The sequence below is a fragment of the Euleptes europaea genome, chromosome 5 (assembly GCF_029931775.1).
Source record: "Euleptes europaea isolate rEulEur1 chromosome 5, rEulEur1.hap1, whole genome shotgun sequence".
Lineage (NCBI taxonomy): Eukaryota > Metazoa > Chordata > Lepidosauria > Squamata > Sphaerodactylidae > Euleptes > Euleptes europaea.
This window is the reverse complement of record NC_079316.1, coordinates 27,075,460-27,092,684: the sequence shown is the minus strand read 5'-3', so window position 1 is coordinate 27,092,684 and position 17,225 is coordinate 27,075,460. Positions and strand designations below refer to the sequence as shown.

Sequence of the window (17,225 nt, the reverse complement as noted above, 5' to 3'; positions counted from 1 at the left end):
CTCTCCCTTCCTCCTCGTGCTGCTTCCCCCTCCGCCGCTGGCAGCAATTTTGCTTCTTTCCCAGCCCTCACCCTCCTCTGCACAAGCACTTATGGGGGAGGGGATTTAGTAGCAGTAAAGATTGGTGGATGCAAACGGGAGGTGAGGGGGAAGGTGGTGGGAGGAGAAAGGCTTTTCATTGGGTGTTGCGAAAAGAGGGGAGGAGAACAGAAAAGCGTTTGTAATTGAACGCACCCCTTGGCTTGCTGGTTTTGAAACGACATAAGGAAATACGTCGTGGTATAGGCGTTTTCGGAAAAAATAAATGTCTGGTGCTTCCAAAGCATTTCCAAGCTGAAACGGGAGGTCTGTGGTGCGTGGGGGAAAGAATGTAACGTTTTTAAAGGGTTTGAGAGACGTTTCCCAGACTAGGTGCGATAAGCCTCAGGGTCACGAAATTGTTAAGCGGCGAGAACCCTCAGGTTACAACTCAGGTTGCCAAATTCTGTGCTGTCTCTATGAAGCTTCATAGACTATTGCTAGAATGATGCTGTTGGTACTTGTTGCATTTTTTTCTACTCCATCCACTTTTATGTAAAGTGTTCTTAAAATTTATATAAATATGTCTCATTTTTAATGCTCTTGTATATTGTCGAAGGCTTTCACGGTCAGAGTTCATTGGTTCTTGTAGGTTATCCGGGTTGTGTAACCGTGGTCTTGGAATTTTCTTTCCTGACGTTTCGCCAGCAACTGTGGCAGGCATCTTCAGAGTAGTAACACTGAAGGACAGTGTCTCTCAGTGTCAAGGGTGTAGGAAGAGTAATATATAGTCAGAAAGGGGTTGGGTTTGAGCTGAGTATTGTCCTGCAAAAGTATTGTCCTGTAAGTATCAAGATAATGTGCTAATGAGGGTATGGTATGTTAATATGGAACCATTGTATCCTGAAGTGATCTGTTAATGTGTGTAATCCAAAACTAATCTGTATGGCTATTGTTGAATGTTGTCTTTGTCTGGAGGTTTTTCAGGGCAGGAAGCCAAGCCTTATTCATTCTTAAACTCTCCTCTTTTCTGTTAAAGTTGTGCTGATGTTTATGAATTTCAATGGCTTCTCTGTGCAATCTGACAAAATAGTTGGTAGAATTGTCCAGTCTTTCAGTGTCTTGGAATAAGACCCTGTGTCCTGTTTGTGTCAGTCCATGTTCAGCCACTGCTGATTTCTCAGGTTGGCCAAGTCTGCAGTATCTTTCATGTTCTTTTATCCTTGTTTGTATGCTGCGTTTTGTGGTCCCGATGTAAACTTCTCCACAGCTGCAAGGTATACGATATACTCCTGCAGAGGTGAGGGGGTCTCTTTTGTCTTTTGCTGATCGTAGCATTTGTTGTATTTTCTTGGTGGGTTTAAACACTGTTTGTAGGTTATGTTTTTTCAAAAGTTTCTCCATCCTATCAGTGACTCCTTTAATAAATGGCAAGAATACCTTTCCTATGGGAGACTGTTTTTCTTGAGTTTTCTGATTTTTGTTTGGTTCAATGGCCCTTCTGATTTCATTCTTGGAGTAGCCGTTTGCTAGCAGTGCGTGATTTAGATGGTTAGTTTCTTCCTTGAGAAACTGTGGTTCACAGATCCGTCTTGCACGGTCCATTAATGTTTTGATTATTCCTCTTTTCTGTCGGGGGTGGTGGTTGGAGTTTTTGTGTAAGTAGCGATCTGTGTGAGTTGGTTTCCGGTAGACCTTGTGACCTAACTGAAGGTTTGATTTACGGATGACAAGGGTATCAAGAAATGGGAGTTTACCCTCAATTTCCAAAGGAAATTGAGGGTAAACTCCCATTTCTTGATACCCTTGTCATCCGTAAATCAAACCTTCAGTTAGGTCACAAGGTCTACCGGAAACCAACTCACACAGATCGCTACTTACACAAAAACTCCAACCACCACCCCCGACAGAAAAGAGGAATAATCAAAACATTAATGGACCGTGCAAGACGGATCTGTGAACCACAGTTTCTCAAGGAAGAAACTAACCATCTAAATCACGCACTGCTAGCAAACGGCTACTCCAAGAATGAAATCAGAAGGGCCATTGAACCAAACAAAAATCAGAAAACTCAAGAAAAACAGTCTCCCATAGGAAAGGTATTCTTGCCATTTATTAAAGGAGTCACTGATAGGATGGAGAAACTTTTGAAAAAACATAACCTACAAACAGTGTTTAAACCCACCAAGAAAATACAACAAATGCTACGATCAGCAAAAGACAAAAGAGACCCCCTCACCTCTGCAGGAGTATATCGTATACCTTGCAGCTGTGGAGAAGTTTACATCGGGACCACAAAACGCAGCATACAAACAAGGATAAAAGAACATGAAAGATACTGCAGACTTGGCCAACCTGAGAAATCAGCAGTGGCTGAACATGGACTGACACAAACAGGACACAGGGTCTTATTCCAAGACACTGAAAGACTGGACAATTCTACCAACTATTTTGTCAGATTGCACAGAGAAGCCATTGAAATTCATAAACATCAGCACAACTTTAACAGAAAAGAGGAGAGTTTAAGAATGAATAAGGCTTGGCTTCCTGCCCTGAAAAACCTCCAGACAAAGACAACATTCAACAATAGCCATACAGATTAGTTTTGGATTACACACATTAACAGATCACTTCAGGATACAATGGTTCCATATTAACATACCATACCCTCATTAGCACATTATCTTGATACTTACAGGACAATACTTTTGCAGGACAATACTCAGCTCAAACCCAACCCCTTTCTGACTATATATTACTCTTCCTACACCCTTGACACTGAGAGACACTGTCCTTCAGTGTTACTACTCTGAAGATGCCTGCCACAGTTGCTGGCGAAACGTCAGGAAAGAAAATTCCAAGACCACGGTTACACAACCCGGATAACCTACAAGAACTCTTGTATATTGTTCATGTGAGGTTATTGTTGTATAGTTTTTACTGGTCTGATTGACTGTACCAATAAATATTGAGTGTATCGTCTGGAGAACAGTTGTAATAGCAGGAGATCTCCAGCTAGTACCTGGAGGTTGGCAACCCTAAGCACTCCTGTTTGCACTTGCTTGTTAAATCTGACTTCCCATGGCCTACTTTGGGGCTCCAATTGCACGTGTAAAGGCAGATCTGCTACTATCATATTTAGTTTGGCCCACAGGATGGGTTGATGTAACTGCTTTAAATGGTAGCCAGAATGTGGGAAGTTTCTTCCCTTTGTTACAGTTGAAACCTGCCAGCATCAGTATGGGGGGGGGGGGGGGAACCTTTGTAAGCTTTGCTGGCTAATACAGAGGATTGTGCAATTCTAGAAATGCTGGGTGTCCCTGAAGTCCTGTTTTCTACCAGGAATTAGAATGCATCAAGTTTATGAAATAATGCAGCTGTTCTCCGATAGGGAGACTTTGCTGATGGTGCTTTGCATAACAGGCCTGCAAGCGGTAAGAACCATCACCCAAAGAATAATACATGCAATGGCATTCTTTTGAGAGTTATTAGTGTTTGTGCTCTTGCTGCATATTTCATGTACTTGGGAAATTTTATATGACCTATTAGACAAAGAATGAAGATTTTCTCTTTCCTCAGCACTTCCCTCTCCCTTGGTGGTTTCCCCAGTCTAGCATTGTCTTCCAGAGGCTCACGCTACACACAACACAAAATGTCTGGGGTTTTTCCCCCCTCTGCATTTTTTTAAAAGCCAAAATCAGCTCAGTCAGGCTGCAAGTCGGGGCAGAGGAAGAGCAGATATAGAGAGGCTGCTCTGGTCATTTCCAGCTCAAAATCACCCCCCCCCCATTCCAGCATGTTCTGTTATCAACAAAGGAAAAGTTATGAGGAAAGATGTTGGGACCTTACACCTTTCCCCCAGAGGTGAAAAAGCAGCTTGGAGAGAGGGATTTGGAGCAGGGGAAAAAATTACAGGAAGGATTGAATAGTTACTCTCTTAGTGTAGCCTTCTTGTGCTGAGAGACGACCCTCTCTAGTTTCGTGCTACTCCACAGAATGCATCACTTGAGCCTCAGGAAGACAAGATGGCAAAGAGAACAAGGGATGATTGTTGCTCAGATTTTCAAAGGCACTTAAAAACTGATCAGTAACTTAGGTCTTTTATGCATGGGCACTTTGACTTGTTTCCTCCCTGGTCCGACTTCATTTTCATTGGGGTTATGCATGAGTTTTCTGTCCCTTAGAGATGACCTCACGCCCAGCCCACACACTGTCTGGGTCTTCCTGATCCTTTTGTAACACGATTCTTCAATCTCCCCTGAGATCAGTCCAGGTTAAATCATCCCCATTTCCATGCATAAGCCAAAGCGCGGGAGAAGGGAGCCAGGGTATGTGTGTGAGAGAGACGTTTTTCTCACCGTAAGCACTACAGCCAATTACAAAGTGGTGTTTTCAAGGGGCGGAGACTCAGGCGCTTCCGGATTTCTGCTAGTGATTCTGCAGTACTCCAGAAACCCCAGGACTTTCACCAGGGCAAACAACAACATGCACAGCATTTTTAGGATTAGGATTCGGAATAGAAACATGTGGGTCAAGAGAGCTTAGTCCCATGAAAGTCTTGCCAGTTCTTTGAAATACATGTCTGGGCACAAAAACAGAAACATCTTTTTGGAAATCGTGTTTCTCTCAAACACAACATTCAATCGATGCTGGCACATTTTGCCTATAATTCAGATTTTTAATATAACCCCTTCCCAATTAACTCCTGCTGATTTCAGTGATAGCCACAGAGTTTCTGGTTAGTAAATACTGAATAAACACAGTCAGCTCTTTGGATGCATGGTTTCTGAAACAATGGCTATGCCTATGCCCCATGGGAAGCTGCTTATGAAAATGAAGGTATTTTCAAAAGCTGTTTGCACTATGCATGAGACTGTCTGCTTAGTGTGGTGTAATGGTTAGAGTGTCAGACTGGGAGAGCCAGGTTTGCATCCAACTCAGCCATGGAAGCTCACTTTGTGACCTTTGGCCAGTTTCTCACTCTCTCAACTGTTGTTGTGAGGATAAAATGAAGGAGGGGATAACGATGTTATAAGCCGTTTTGGGTTCCCATTGAATAAAAAAGTAAGGTATAAATAAAAATAAATAAACTACCGGTTTAGACGGCTGTCACAGAAGATCAGACAAATTAGATAAATTGATGGATAGGTCTACCAGTGGCTATTAAGAAATTCTCATGTTATAGCCAGGAATATAGGGGAACAGAGGCTGGCCTTGATTATGTAAGATGGTCCTGTACACCAGAGACAGAGCGGGCTTAGCCCCTCAGCTAAACATGCCAAAAGGGAGCATAGAGACTCACAGCGCATTCCTGAGATTCGGCGTGCGTGGACGGCGGGGAGGCGCTACCGCGCCTCCTTCTAAAGCAGTTCCCCACACACCGAAAAACACACACAAAAAAAAGGCTTTTAGAGGCTTTTTTGTGTGAAACGGGGCCTTTTTGCCCCATAGAGAAAAGTGAGGCTGCGCCTGCTAAAAATCAGGTGCAGCCTCACTCTTCTTCGTGCCAGCGTTCACAGGACAAAAGGGGACAGGAAGCTGCCTAACGGCAGCTCCTCCCTCCGGCCCACCCTGGGAACACCTTCCGGGATGCTGGAACGCCTCCCGGGATGCCGGCGTGGGCCTTTATGCTGGTGGGACGCCAGTGGAAGGCCCCGTCGGTGTCCTGGGGTGGTGATGTTGTGGTGGCACCCAGCACCTGGCATCCGGGTCTTTCCGCTGACGTTGAGGCCACTAATGCGGGTGTAAGTTGCCCAGACACTGGCGCAGGGGCCCCAAATGCCAGCACATCGCCTTCCTGGCCTCCTAAGGGCTTTTGCCCTTCAGGCTCAGAAATGTGCTGTCAGAATAGAATAGTCTTGGAGATAAGCAAGAAACAAAGAAATACCACAATTATATGGCCTTGAGGAGATTAGAAGCCACCCAGTCCATATCAATAGATATTACGTGTTGAGGCCGAGGTGCAGAAGCATCTGAGAATGGCAAGAATGTCCACCTTCACAGAAACTAACATATAGTTTAAAGATGAGGTGTGTTGGCTGAGGGTCAAAAGATATTCATATGTGTGACCAGGGAATGCTGTTTAGGTAGCTGGTTAGCTAGCATAGCTCTTCTCTAACTTATGGATTTTGTGGATGTGTTTTCCCTATCAGTCAAAATGTCAGTGGAGGTTTTTTAAAAAAGCTTTCTTCTCTTTGTTTCAATTATGCAATTTGAAGTTGATTGTGTACTTTTTTTTTAAAGGTAATTGTAGGCAGTCAAGCCCTACCTCAAATATGTTTTTGTTTTAAATAAATTCCATGGTGGTCACTTGCAGGAACCTCCAATTAAAGATTAATAACTTTGACCAGAAATCTGTGCTCTGCTTTGAAACAGTATTCTTTACAATCTTTGAAAATGTAATTGCTTTGAAACAGTAATCTCTTCAGAGGGCAAAGGTTGAGAGAACTGAGAATGCCCAAGTCGTTAACCCTCCTGGAGTCCATGCCATGGCCCACAACTATGCACAATTGCATAAGGCATCTAAACAATTCATTATGAACAGCTTCCTCTTAGCCTGGTGCTTCAAACTATTCGCTTCTCAGCCCTCTTTTTATAAATAAGAAAAAACACCACATACCATTTGCAGTTTCCATCTAGATATCTAAAGCATGTGTGCAGGATTAGGAGCAAAACCCAAAGACCTTTCAAAGCACAATACAGATGACATTGGTGGAGGAACTGCAGTGCTTGGATTCCTAATTCTTGCTAACTTCTCAACTGCTGTCCTCCAGTCCTGGGAGATATGCTTATTAATACTTGTCAGCCATGATAGCTAGTTTAGAGAGGAGGTATATCTCAGGGAGTAAACCCAAACTACTCAATTTGTTAATACAATTATTGAAGGACCAGAGTGGTATAGTGGTTAAGAGTGGTGGCTTGGAGTGGTGGACTCTGATCTGGAGAACCGGGTTTGATTCCCCACTCCTCCACATGAGCAGTGGAGGCAAATATGGTGAACTGGATTTGTTTCCCCACTCCTACACACGAAGCCAGCTGGGTGACCTTGGGCTAGTCACAGCTCTCTTAGAGCTCTCTCAGCCCCACCTACCTCACAGGGTGTTTGTTGTGGGGAGGGGAAGGTGATTGTAAGCTGGTTTGATTCTGCCTTAAGTGGTAGAGAAAGACAGCATATAAAAACCAACTCTTCTTCTTCTTCTACAAGTAAGGGACTTGCAAGGACTTATGGGGGAAATCTCATTCCTCACTGGCCCCCTCTTTCATACTGTTATGTATGCATGGGTGTGTGTTATTGAATCAAGGGAATAACGATCCTTGTTGTTATGTATGCATGGGTGTGTGTGATTGAATCAAGGGAATAACGATCCTTGTAACTGCATCAGGGGAAACCTGGGCAGCTTGGTGTTCCCCAAGGCTCCTGAACTGTATGTTCCCATTGGCTACTGGGGTTTCCCCCCCCAATCACGGACTGGGGGGGAGTGGCCGCAGGTGGCCAGGGGGGCATATAAGCAGGGGTCTGGTCACTTTAAGTTAGTTCTGTTCTCGTTCACCTAATAAAGCGGTTGCTGTTGGAACTCCGTCTCTGTTGCTCTTAACCACTACACCACACTGTGATCCTATATAAGCACAGAGGCTTCCTTTGCTTACTATTTTGCTCTGTGCCTACTACCCATAGGCCCAAATGTATTGCTTGTACATGACATAAAAGCAGACACCGCTGCAGATTGTTCCTATGTGTAGACTAATGTTATAACTGCTGGACACCAGGAAGGATCTGATCTTCTTTCTTAGTGCATGGCATGGGACACATGAGACAGACAGACACAGACTTAGAGCCAAACCAAGGAAACATAAGACTAAAAATGTACATTTTGAAGTGACCATGGGTTGGGGTAAAGCACTTGCTTTGCATGCAGAAGGCAGGAGATCTCCGGCTACTGCCTGGAGGTTGGCAACCCTAAGGTAGTGGGAAATAACTTTTTCTGCCTGAAAATCTGGAGATCCTTTGCTAGTCAGACAACCCTGAACCAGTTGATAAACAGTCCTTTTTAGAACAAAGCAGCTTCTTATGTTCATTATAAATACAGGATCTAACCAAAGCCCTTAAGGAGAGCATTGTTTTTACCCCAATATCAAGATTTGGTGGTGACTCCATTGAGTTTCATGCGGTGATTTTGTTGCCATATAAATGTTTTAGGAGTCTCACTACAAAGGAAAAAAATATTTACCTTCTGGAGTGGAAACGTAGACTGAACCATTGCGGTTTCAAAGCTGTGTGTTCCCTTCAGCTGGGTTTTCTCCCACAAGGCTTTCAGGGCTTGCACAGAATTATTTTGCATGGACAAAGGTTCTGGGAACAGGTTCTGTTGGACAAGATTGAAATAAATATTTTTCACGTACAGTGGTTTCCATTAGGCTGAGTCATGCACAAGTTCAGCTAAATGCTATTTCCAACTTGATAATATCTAGATAAAATCTATGCATGAAAATCGAATGAAAATATTTATTCTGTATGTTTTGAACACTCCAAGAGTCTTTCGAGATGTTCTCATTCTGCATCACACACACACCCAATTCGGCAAAATCCGCAAGGTCCCACTATGATCAAAATTATGCAGCTAAATTTGCATAGCTGAAATCTGTTTTGAATGCAAAATTTGAAAGGGTTTATTATACAAGGAGGTTTCATTGAGGCCAATTCCATCAGCAACTACTGAGAATCTTGCTACCACCCGACTTACATGTCTCACCTAGGCCTGGCTACTTCTTACTGTTCAACAGCAGCCATCGCACAAAAGCTAGTGTGGTGTAGTGATTTGAATTTCATACTAGTCCCCCCATTCAAATTCCCACTCTGTCATGGAAGCTCACTGATTGGGTTGCCAGGTCCTTCTTTGCCACCGGTGGGAGGTTTTTGGGGCACAAACTGAGGAGGATGGGGTTTGGAGAGGGGAGGGACATCAATGCCATAGAGTCTAATTGCCAAAGTGGCCATTTTCTCCAGGTGAATTGTTCTCTTTCAGCTGGAGATCAGTTGTAATAGCAGGAGATCTCCAGCTCATACCTGGAGGTTGGCAACCCTACTGAATGACTTTGAGTCAATCGCACACTTTCGGCCTAACCCACCTCACAGGGTTGATGTAAAAATAAGCAGAGGAGAGAAGAATGATATAAGCTGTGTCGGGTCCCCATTGTGCAGAAAGTCAGGGTATAAATGAAGGAAATAATAAATATAGCTGGACATGGGGGGTAGATAAATGGCTGGTGGGATGGTGAGAAGGAGAAAAGGAAGCAGGGAAACCATATGGAAGCTGTAAGGAGGAGAAAAAGAGGTGATAGTGGAGAGGAGGATACAGGGGGAAATGAGTTGACCCTCACAAGTCTTTATGGGTTTCCCATCATGCAACTGTGCCTGGCCTATTGCTTCTCAGCAACAGGGGATCTTGGAAGAGACTGATTTTCTGAATCTATTTCAATCTGGCTTCAGGCCAGGATTTGGAACAGAGACTGCTTTGGTTGCCTTGGTTGATGACTTCTATTGAGAACTAGACAGGGGGAATTTGGCCCTGCTAATTCTGCTGGATCTCTCAGCGGCCAATGTTACCATCAACCATAGTATACTACTGAGCCGCCTCTCAGCGCTGAGACTAAGGGGCACCATATTGCAATAGTCTGAGTCCTATCTGGGGAGTTGGTCTCAGAAGATAGTGTTGGGAGATTTCTGCTCTGCCCCATGGCCATTGACCTCTGGGGTGCCGCAGGGTTCCATCTTATCTACCATGCTATTTAATATCTATATGAAGCCACTGGTAGAGGTCATTAGGCAGAGTGGGCTGTGATGCTACCAATATGAGGATAATATCCAGCTCTACCTTTGAACACATGAAGCTGCCTTATACTGAATCAGACCTTTGGTCCATCAAAGTCAGTATTGCCTACTCAGACCAGCAGTGGCTCTCCAGGGTCTCAGGTAGAGGTCTTTCACATCATCTACTTGACTAGTCCCTTTAACTAGAGATGCCAGGGACTGAACCTGGGACCTTCTGCATGCCAAGCAGATGCTCTACCACAGAGCCACAGCCCCTCCCCTTTTCCACCTAATTCCATGGATGCTGTTGATGTTCTGAACTGGTGCTTGGAGTCAGTAATGGATAAATGAGGATAAATAAGCTGAAATTTAATCCAGACAAGACAGGTTCCTCAGTTAGCAAAAGGGCAGACTAGGGATTTCAGATCTCCTCTTGTCTTGGATGGGGTTATAATCCCCTTGAAAAGCCAGGTTCACAGCTTGGAAGTGCTGCTTGACACACATCATAGAAAACCAGGCAGCTGCTAAGATCACCAGCTAGTACCTGGAGGTTGGCAACCCTAAGTGGCCAGCATCATGCAACTGTGCCTGGCCTGCTGACCAGCAACTAGAATCGTGCAGAGTTTTCCCAGGGAGAGACTTCCAGGGGGTGGGAAGGAGGGAAAGCTAAAGATGGCAGATAAAAGGTAGGTTGGCTGGTAGATGTGAAACAGAGAAGGAAGCAGTACAAGGGGAGAGGCTGTAGGGGCTTTTAGGGAAGGGAAAGAAGAAATAGTGGAGGAAAGGAAAATTAAATCCCCTCTGCAAGTCCTTCCGGATCTCCCACTTGTTACTATTACTTCAGTATAAGCTGTATTAACAGTGCCAGTAATACTGTCAGCATTTTTCAAATCAGAGAGTGGGAAAAATGAAACATGACACACTAGACATGAAGTGGAATTGGAGTATATTAGTAATTCAAATGATTAGATGTATGGATAAATACTGAATCTGAAACTATATTATGTCTGAAACAGACTGAAACAGAGGTGAAAAAATATCCATTCATTTTTTAAAAGATACAATTTTAATGTCAAAAGTTACAGAGACACGTGGACTACATTGCTGTTATTCTACTCTACTAGAAGCATTTTTTCCTGATACTTAACAGTTAATTTTAACTTTACAAAAAATATTATGGGTTTTTAATGTCGTTGGCCTCTTTTGAGTATTGTCCTTACTTCCTTAATACTTGCTTTGCTTATCTATTTCCCTTGCTGCTGATTTCCAATTGTGTAATTATTTTTCTGATCATTGCTCCATGATCAGACTTCAGCCTCATTCCTCAAGGCATTTATTTTTGCATGTTCAGCTTTGTATTTGCTTCTTGCATTTTTTTCATTAAATCTTCTTTTCATTAAACCTTTCCATTAAACTTTCTTCTACCCTTGATTCCTTAGCCCCCCCCCCCCGTTCTATTCAGGTTTGCTGAGGTCTTTTAGACTCCCCCCCCCCCGCCCCAGTAAGTTTCCTGCCATTTGGGGTTTCAGTGGGAAAGTGGCAATGAGATTCCAGTGGATAAATGGGGTGGGAGTAACACAATAAGTTTCAAGGGCTACCGGTATATTAAAGATCACATTGTCAAAATAGCAGGGTGGCTGAAAAACATTTGATGTAGTAATTTTTTTTAATACCAAGACATAAGTACTTGTGAGGAATGCCATCTCCAAGCAGCAAAGACAGCAACTATTGCCCCCTTCAACCTTCCTAAATGGCGCCCTGGCATCTCAATCACTCATCTATTCCCTGAATTAGGATCTGCATGAACAAAATTAATTTTGACAGCACTGAAATTGAGCTAGATTCCTGGAACAACGGGCATATTGAGTCTCTGGTTGTTTGCTCCTAGATTTCCCATTAGTGGAAATGAAACAGTGAAACTGAACCATGCCTCGCAGTCCATTTGAGCTGTCCGTTATTCAAAGTGTATTTAGACTATTGTGTAGGTAGGAGTCAAAATACCACGAGGGATGGATTCCTCACATGATGAAAAGAAAAAAACATCCACCAAGAAAACATGGACTTTGTGTTAACATGGATTATATTCTTTGTGCCATTGTAGCCTGCACATGAAGCAACCTCATCAGTCTTTCCCTTCTTCAACATGATTGCAAAATTATAGAAATATTTTGTGGTGACCACCCCACAATTTTACAAGAAAGGTTAAACAGCATGAGTATTTATAGAAAATCACTGCAGTCACAATCCTGGACCCAAGGCAAATGCAGATGTGAAGCTGGATACCAACAATCCATGGTTTGCATTGTCAGGGGTCAAGCTTGGGAACATGTTCCCTCCAAAGATCAAATTCCTCCTTCAGCATTACCACAGTTTAGAGTTACACGCTACCTTAATGGTAACCAGGTTCTCTCATAACCACAATTTACTGAAGAAGAAGAGTTGTTTTTTATATGCCGACTTTCTCCACCACTTTAAGAAGACTCAAACCGGCTTACAATCACCTTCCCTTCCCCTCCCCACAACAGACTCCCTGGGAGGTAGGTGGGGCTGAGAGAGCTCTAAGAGAGCTGTGACTAGCCCAAGGTCACCCAGCCATCTTCATGTGTAGGAGTGGGGAAACCAACCCAGTTCACCAGATTAACGTCTGCCACTCATGTGGAGGAGAGGGGAATCAAACCCAGTTCTCCAGATCAGAGTCCACTGCTCTAAATCACCGCACTTAACCACTATACCATGCTGGCTGTCTCCAATTGTGTTTTCAAAGCCTGATTTATAAGGAAACCATGGTCAGCCATGGTTTGGAGTCATATGTGCACTGGTGCTAACCATGGTTAGCATAAACTATCAGTCATGTCAGTATACTTGTCATTTGGTCACTGTTAGCCATGGATTAATGGAAGAGACGAGGGAATCTGAAGAAGGGAGGAGGAAAGGGGAGGGACTGCATGTTCCCAGGACTGGCTCCCCATTTCTCAGTAATGGTTTCCAGCAAGTCAGTCTGACATCCACATCAAGTCATATGATTGCTTGATGTTCAGCCTAGAGGTCAGAATTTGATTATAATTTGCATTGTGCTTGTTAGAACGGACATTTATTTCATTTAGATCTGTTAGCATAACAAAGGCAATGTTAAACAGTAATTAAAAACGTGGATTTTGTCAAATTAATAATTAGCTTCAGCAGTGAGAAAACGAAAATGATTATATCCAGTACACTTGGCTGCAGCAAAATTCCCTAATAAGGGTAAACATGTTTGTCTTCTATTGAGACCTATAGGACCATTTCCTCCAGCTAACCAATCATGGGGGTAGGCTTAGATCTTAATGTTAGTGTCTACGATCCAGTGATTCAGCTCTCCTTTCTTTATAATGGCAAAAGAAAGCATCCTATGGACTAGACATCTCTGAAATAGGCAGCCAGAGTTGTGGGTCAGGGTCGACATAACTCTGTCTGCATTAAAAACCTTGTGGAAACCAAATAAATGGGAACTGAATTTGCAGCTGCATTGTTTATATCGTTAGCCTGTTCTTTTCAGGTAAATGCAACATCACTATGTAAAAACGTATGACATCATGTCACTACAGCTAAGGAGAAGAAGAGTTGGTTTTTATATGCCGACTTTCTCTACCATTTAAGGAAGAATCAAACCGGCTTACAATCACCTTCCCTTCCCCTCCCCACAACAGACACCCTGTGAGGTAGGTGGGACTGAGAGAGTGTGACTAGCCCAAGGTCACCCAGCTGGCTTCACGTGTAGGAATGGGGAAACAAATCCAGTTCACCAGATTAGCCTCCGCCGCTCATGTGGAGGAGCAGGGAATTAAAAACCGGTTCTCCAGAACAGAGTCTAAAGCAAATGGAATTACACAACCCCGATTCCACTACTCACCTCCCAGCATGGATACAAGGACTTGCAACAACAGTGATAAAGTTCAACATCTCACAAAAAGATTACAGTTAAAGCACTGACTTTAATTCACAAAGAGTGACACGATCAAGGTGCCACCATTTACATGTTCATATTTCACACACCTGCTGAAAGAGAAACATGATATGGATCCAAAGCTGAGGCTGTCGGCTGATGAGAGTAAAGCTGGATTTACTGTACAGGCAGTAATGGCCTTTCAGGGGGCAGCTGAAGAACAGTTTTGCTACAGAACTTCTAACAGTATCTAGAAACAAATATACATATTAATAACATCAGATACTTTAGTGCAAATCAGACTAGTCATTATACTTTCATACTAAACTCTATGCAGGCTTAAGGATACCTGGTACCGTACTGCTACTGTCCACTTAGGGTTGCCAACCTCCAGGTATTAGCTGGAGCTCTCCTGCTAATACAACGGATCTCCAGCCAATAGAGATCAGTTCACCTGGAGGAAATGGCCGCTTTGGCCATTGAACTCTATGGCATTGAAGTCCCTCCCCTCCCCAAACCCTGCCCTCGTCAGGCTCTGCCCCAAAAACCTCCCACCGGTGGTGAAGAGGGACCTGCAACCCTATGTCTACTGCATAAAATGTCATCCTATATGTGGAGTGGGTGATTCCTCCATATACAGCTGCAAGGGAGCGTCTGCTGTCCAAGGCAATGTTATGGATTTGAACCTGACCCACACAATAGTGTTTGGTTCTTGCTGGTAAGATGCAACATTCCATCCGCCTAACAAGAAATGTTAATAAATGCCCAGATATTTCTTAAATGGATATGAAAAGGAAAGTCTAGGGGATCTAGGCTTGGATCCAACAAAGAGCTTCTACAGGAGGAAGGGTTTGATCAGTAGAGCGTTACCTTCTCACCTCTTCTTCCCGCTGCAGCCTAATATGCTCTTTGAACTTTTACAGGGGATTTTTTGGGCTGCAGTTGCAGGGGGAGGCAAGAAAGTCACACTCTGCAGACAGAAATAATCTCTTTTGCACCAACGCTTTGTTGGACCCCAGCCTTACACTGCACCCTATGCTTGTTAAAAAATGAAAGCGGTTTTAAATGTTTATTTTAAAAGTTTACTTTAAAAGTTTATTGCTGCATACAAGCAAAACAATTTCCACTGCTTCATAGTAAACATCAGCAATGTAGATGCCTGCTGGGATATTCTTAACCCTATCTAAATTTCTAGCCATTCAAATCACATCACTCCTCTTCTGGAATAACTCATCAGAAACTGTGTTTGTCTATAATGCCCTGTGTGGTAAACCATCGAGCAATACTCTACTGAAACCCTGAACCTGAGACTACAACTGGCACACCAGAATCTTTTCATTGCAGCTGTGCCAAGGAGTGCTAAGTTTTAAATTACTTGTATTTAAAGATTTGAGCAATATAAGTTAAACATGTTGTTTTGGTTGTTTTTTTTTTTAACATTGTGCTTTTTGCTGTTGTTGTTCTTACAGATGTGGGGCTGGGGCTGTTAAAAGAAACTGGATGTCACTGTGACCTTTTCCTAGGGTTGCCAGGTCCCTCTTCACCACCGGCGGGAGGTTTTTGGGGCGGAGCCTGAGGAGGGTGGGGTTTGGGGAGGAAAGGGACTTCAGTGCCATAGAGTCCAATTGCCAAAGCGGCCATTTTCTCCAGGGGAACTGCACGGAAGAAAAAAAATCTAGGGGAACTGATCTAGATCGGCTGGAGATCAGTTGTAATAGAGGGAAATCACCAGCTAGTACCTGAAGTTTGGCAACCCTACCTTTTCCGCACACTGGAATTACTCCTTATTTTCTTGGGAGTCGATCCACAAGCACTGAATTGGTTTGGGCAGGGTTCTTCCTTATGTCTGCCCTCCCTGTGCATTTTGGTAGTTGTGGAGTCAATTTATTTTCTTCTGTGCATAGCTTAAATAATGAGGATTTTCAAGGGAGGGTGCTGTTGTCATCAGTGTTGTTATCGGTGGCGTCACAACACCCCCCTTACTAGGGTTGCCAACCTCCAGGTTGCCAACTCAACTCCAATAGCTTCTTTACTGCGCATGACCAAACAACTCCCGTTGCCAACTGTTTTCTACGGGATAAGTCATCGTGCTTACCAACTTTGGGAATGAACATTTTAGTCATTCATTACCTACCTTTTTGACTTCCATCCTTTTAGCTGTATATAAGAACCTTTGCTTTTTTCATATGCCTATGGTACAGTTTGTGCTTTTATTGTAGTAGTGTGTTGATTGTATATTTATTGTCCTAAATATAGCATTGTACTTTTCTAAATTAAGAGCTAGTGCTGTTGTTTTGTATTAACCTCCAGGTAGTAGCTGGAGATCTCCTGCTATTACAACTGATCTCCACCTGATAGAGATCAGCTCACCTGGAGAAAATGGCCGCTTTGACAATTGGACTCTATGGCATTGAAGTTCCTCCTCTCCCCAAACCCCGTCCTTCTCAGACTCCATCCCCAAAACCTCCTGCTGGTGGTGGAGAGGGACCTGGCAACCCTATCCCTTACTTTAAAAAAATGCCCTAAAATATTTATAATGCCATAGTGTTGCAGTGATAGTTTAAACAGGTTCTCTGAATTCCCAGCTTGCCTTTAAAAAGTAAGTCTCAAGAAAAAGGAATATCTCCATGAGAGGAAATAAGACTTACTTTTTTTAAAAAAAGCTGGGAATTCAGATAACCTCTTAAATTATCAATACAACACTATAGCGTTATATCGATATTTTAGGGCTTTTAAAGAAAAACTGAAATCACTAGTCTGTGGCGGGGAGAGGGAGTAGTTTAATGATGATGATACTCGGGTCATTGAAAAGTGGGTGGGAGGTGGGTGGGACAAAGGAAACTGATAGAAACATTACACACTAGGAAAAAGCTGAGTTGAAATTGGTTTCCAGAAAAACATTGGGGTAAAGGTGGCCTCAAAAGAGCCAGAACCACACACCCCAGGAGGGGAGGGGGAAGAAAAAAACCCCGAAGTGACACCTAAAGGCACAAAAGGGCATGTGGAAATCAGGGGGAAAACTGAAGCAGTATGGGGCCAGAACCAAAGGGAAAAAATTACGCGGCACAGCCCTTAGACACTTTAAGCAGCGATGTTCTCAAACGAGCTCCCCACCACACATTCAAATTTAAGGCTAAGTTACTTTGATGAATGTGGACATCCACATGCATATATTCCGACCAGCTTTCAGCTTTCTAAGGCTCATTTACATTTTTAACTAACACAAAATGTAAAACAGACAAGCCTTCAGTGTGCACCGTCTGTTGCTTTCATTACAAAATATTCTATTGCATTATATTTACAGACAGAGTTCTGCTTATTAAAATATGCATGCACAATAAGCCACTCTTCGCTGTTGATAATTGCCAGCAATGAGTTCCTTGATTAAAAAGCTTCCCAGCTTATGGCAGCTGAAACACACGTTGGGTCCTCAAATGCATCTTTCAATGTTCAGGTTGTTCACTAAGACATGAGTCA

General features: G+C 43.3%; 1 protein-coding gene across 1 annotated transcript in view; it reads right to left on the bottom strand.

Moving 5' to 3' along the window:
- VEPH1 (ventricular zone expressed PH domain containing 1) overlaps positions 1-17,225 on the bottom strand; it is a 144,849-nt gene that overhangs the window by 32,465 nt on the left and 95,159 nt on the right. Inside the window, exons 9-10 of the mRNA XM_056850194.1 lie at positions 13,859-13,998; positions 8,247-8,381 (exon numbers count right to left, since the gene is read on the bottom strand). Coding sequence (XP_056706172.1) covers positions 8,247-8,381; positions 13,859-13,998 — 275 coding nt within the window. The remainder of the gene's footprint in view (positions 1-8,246; positions 8,382-13,858; positions 13,999-17,225) is intronic.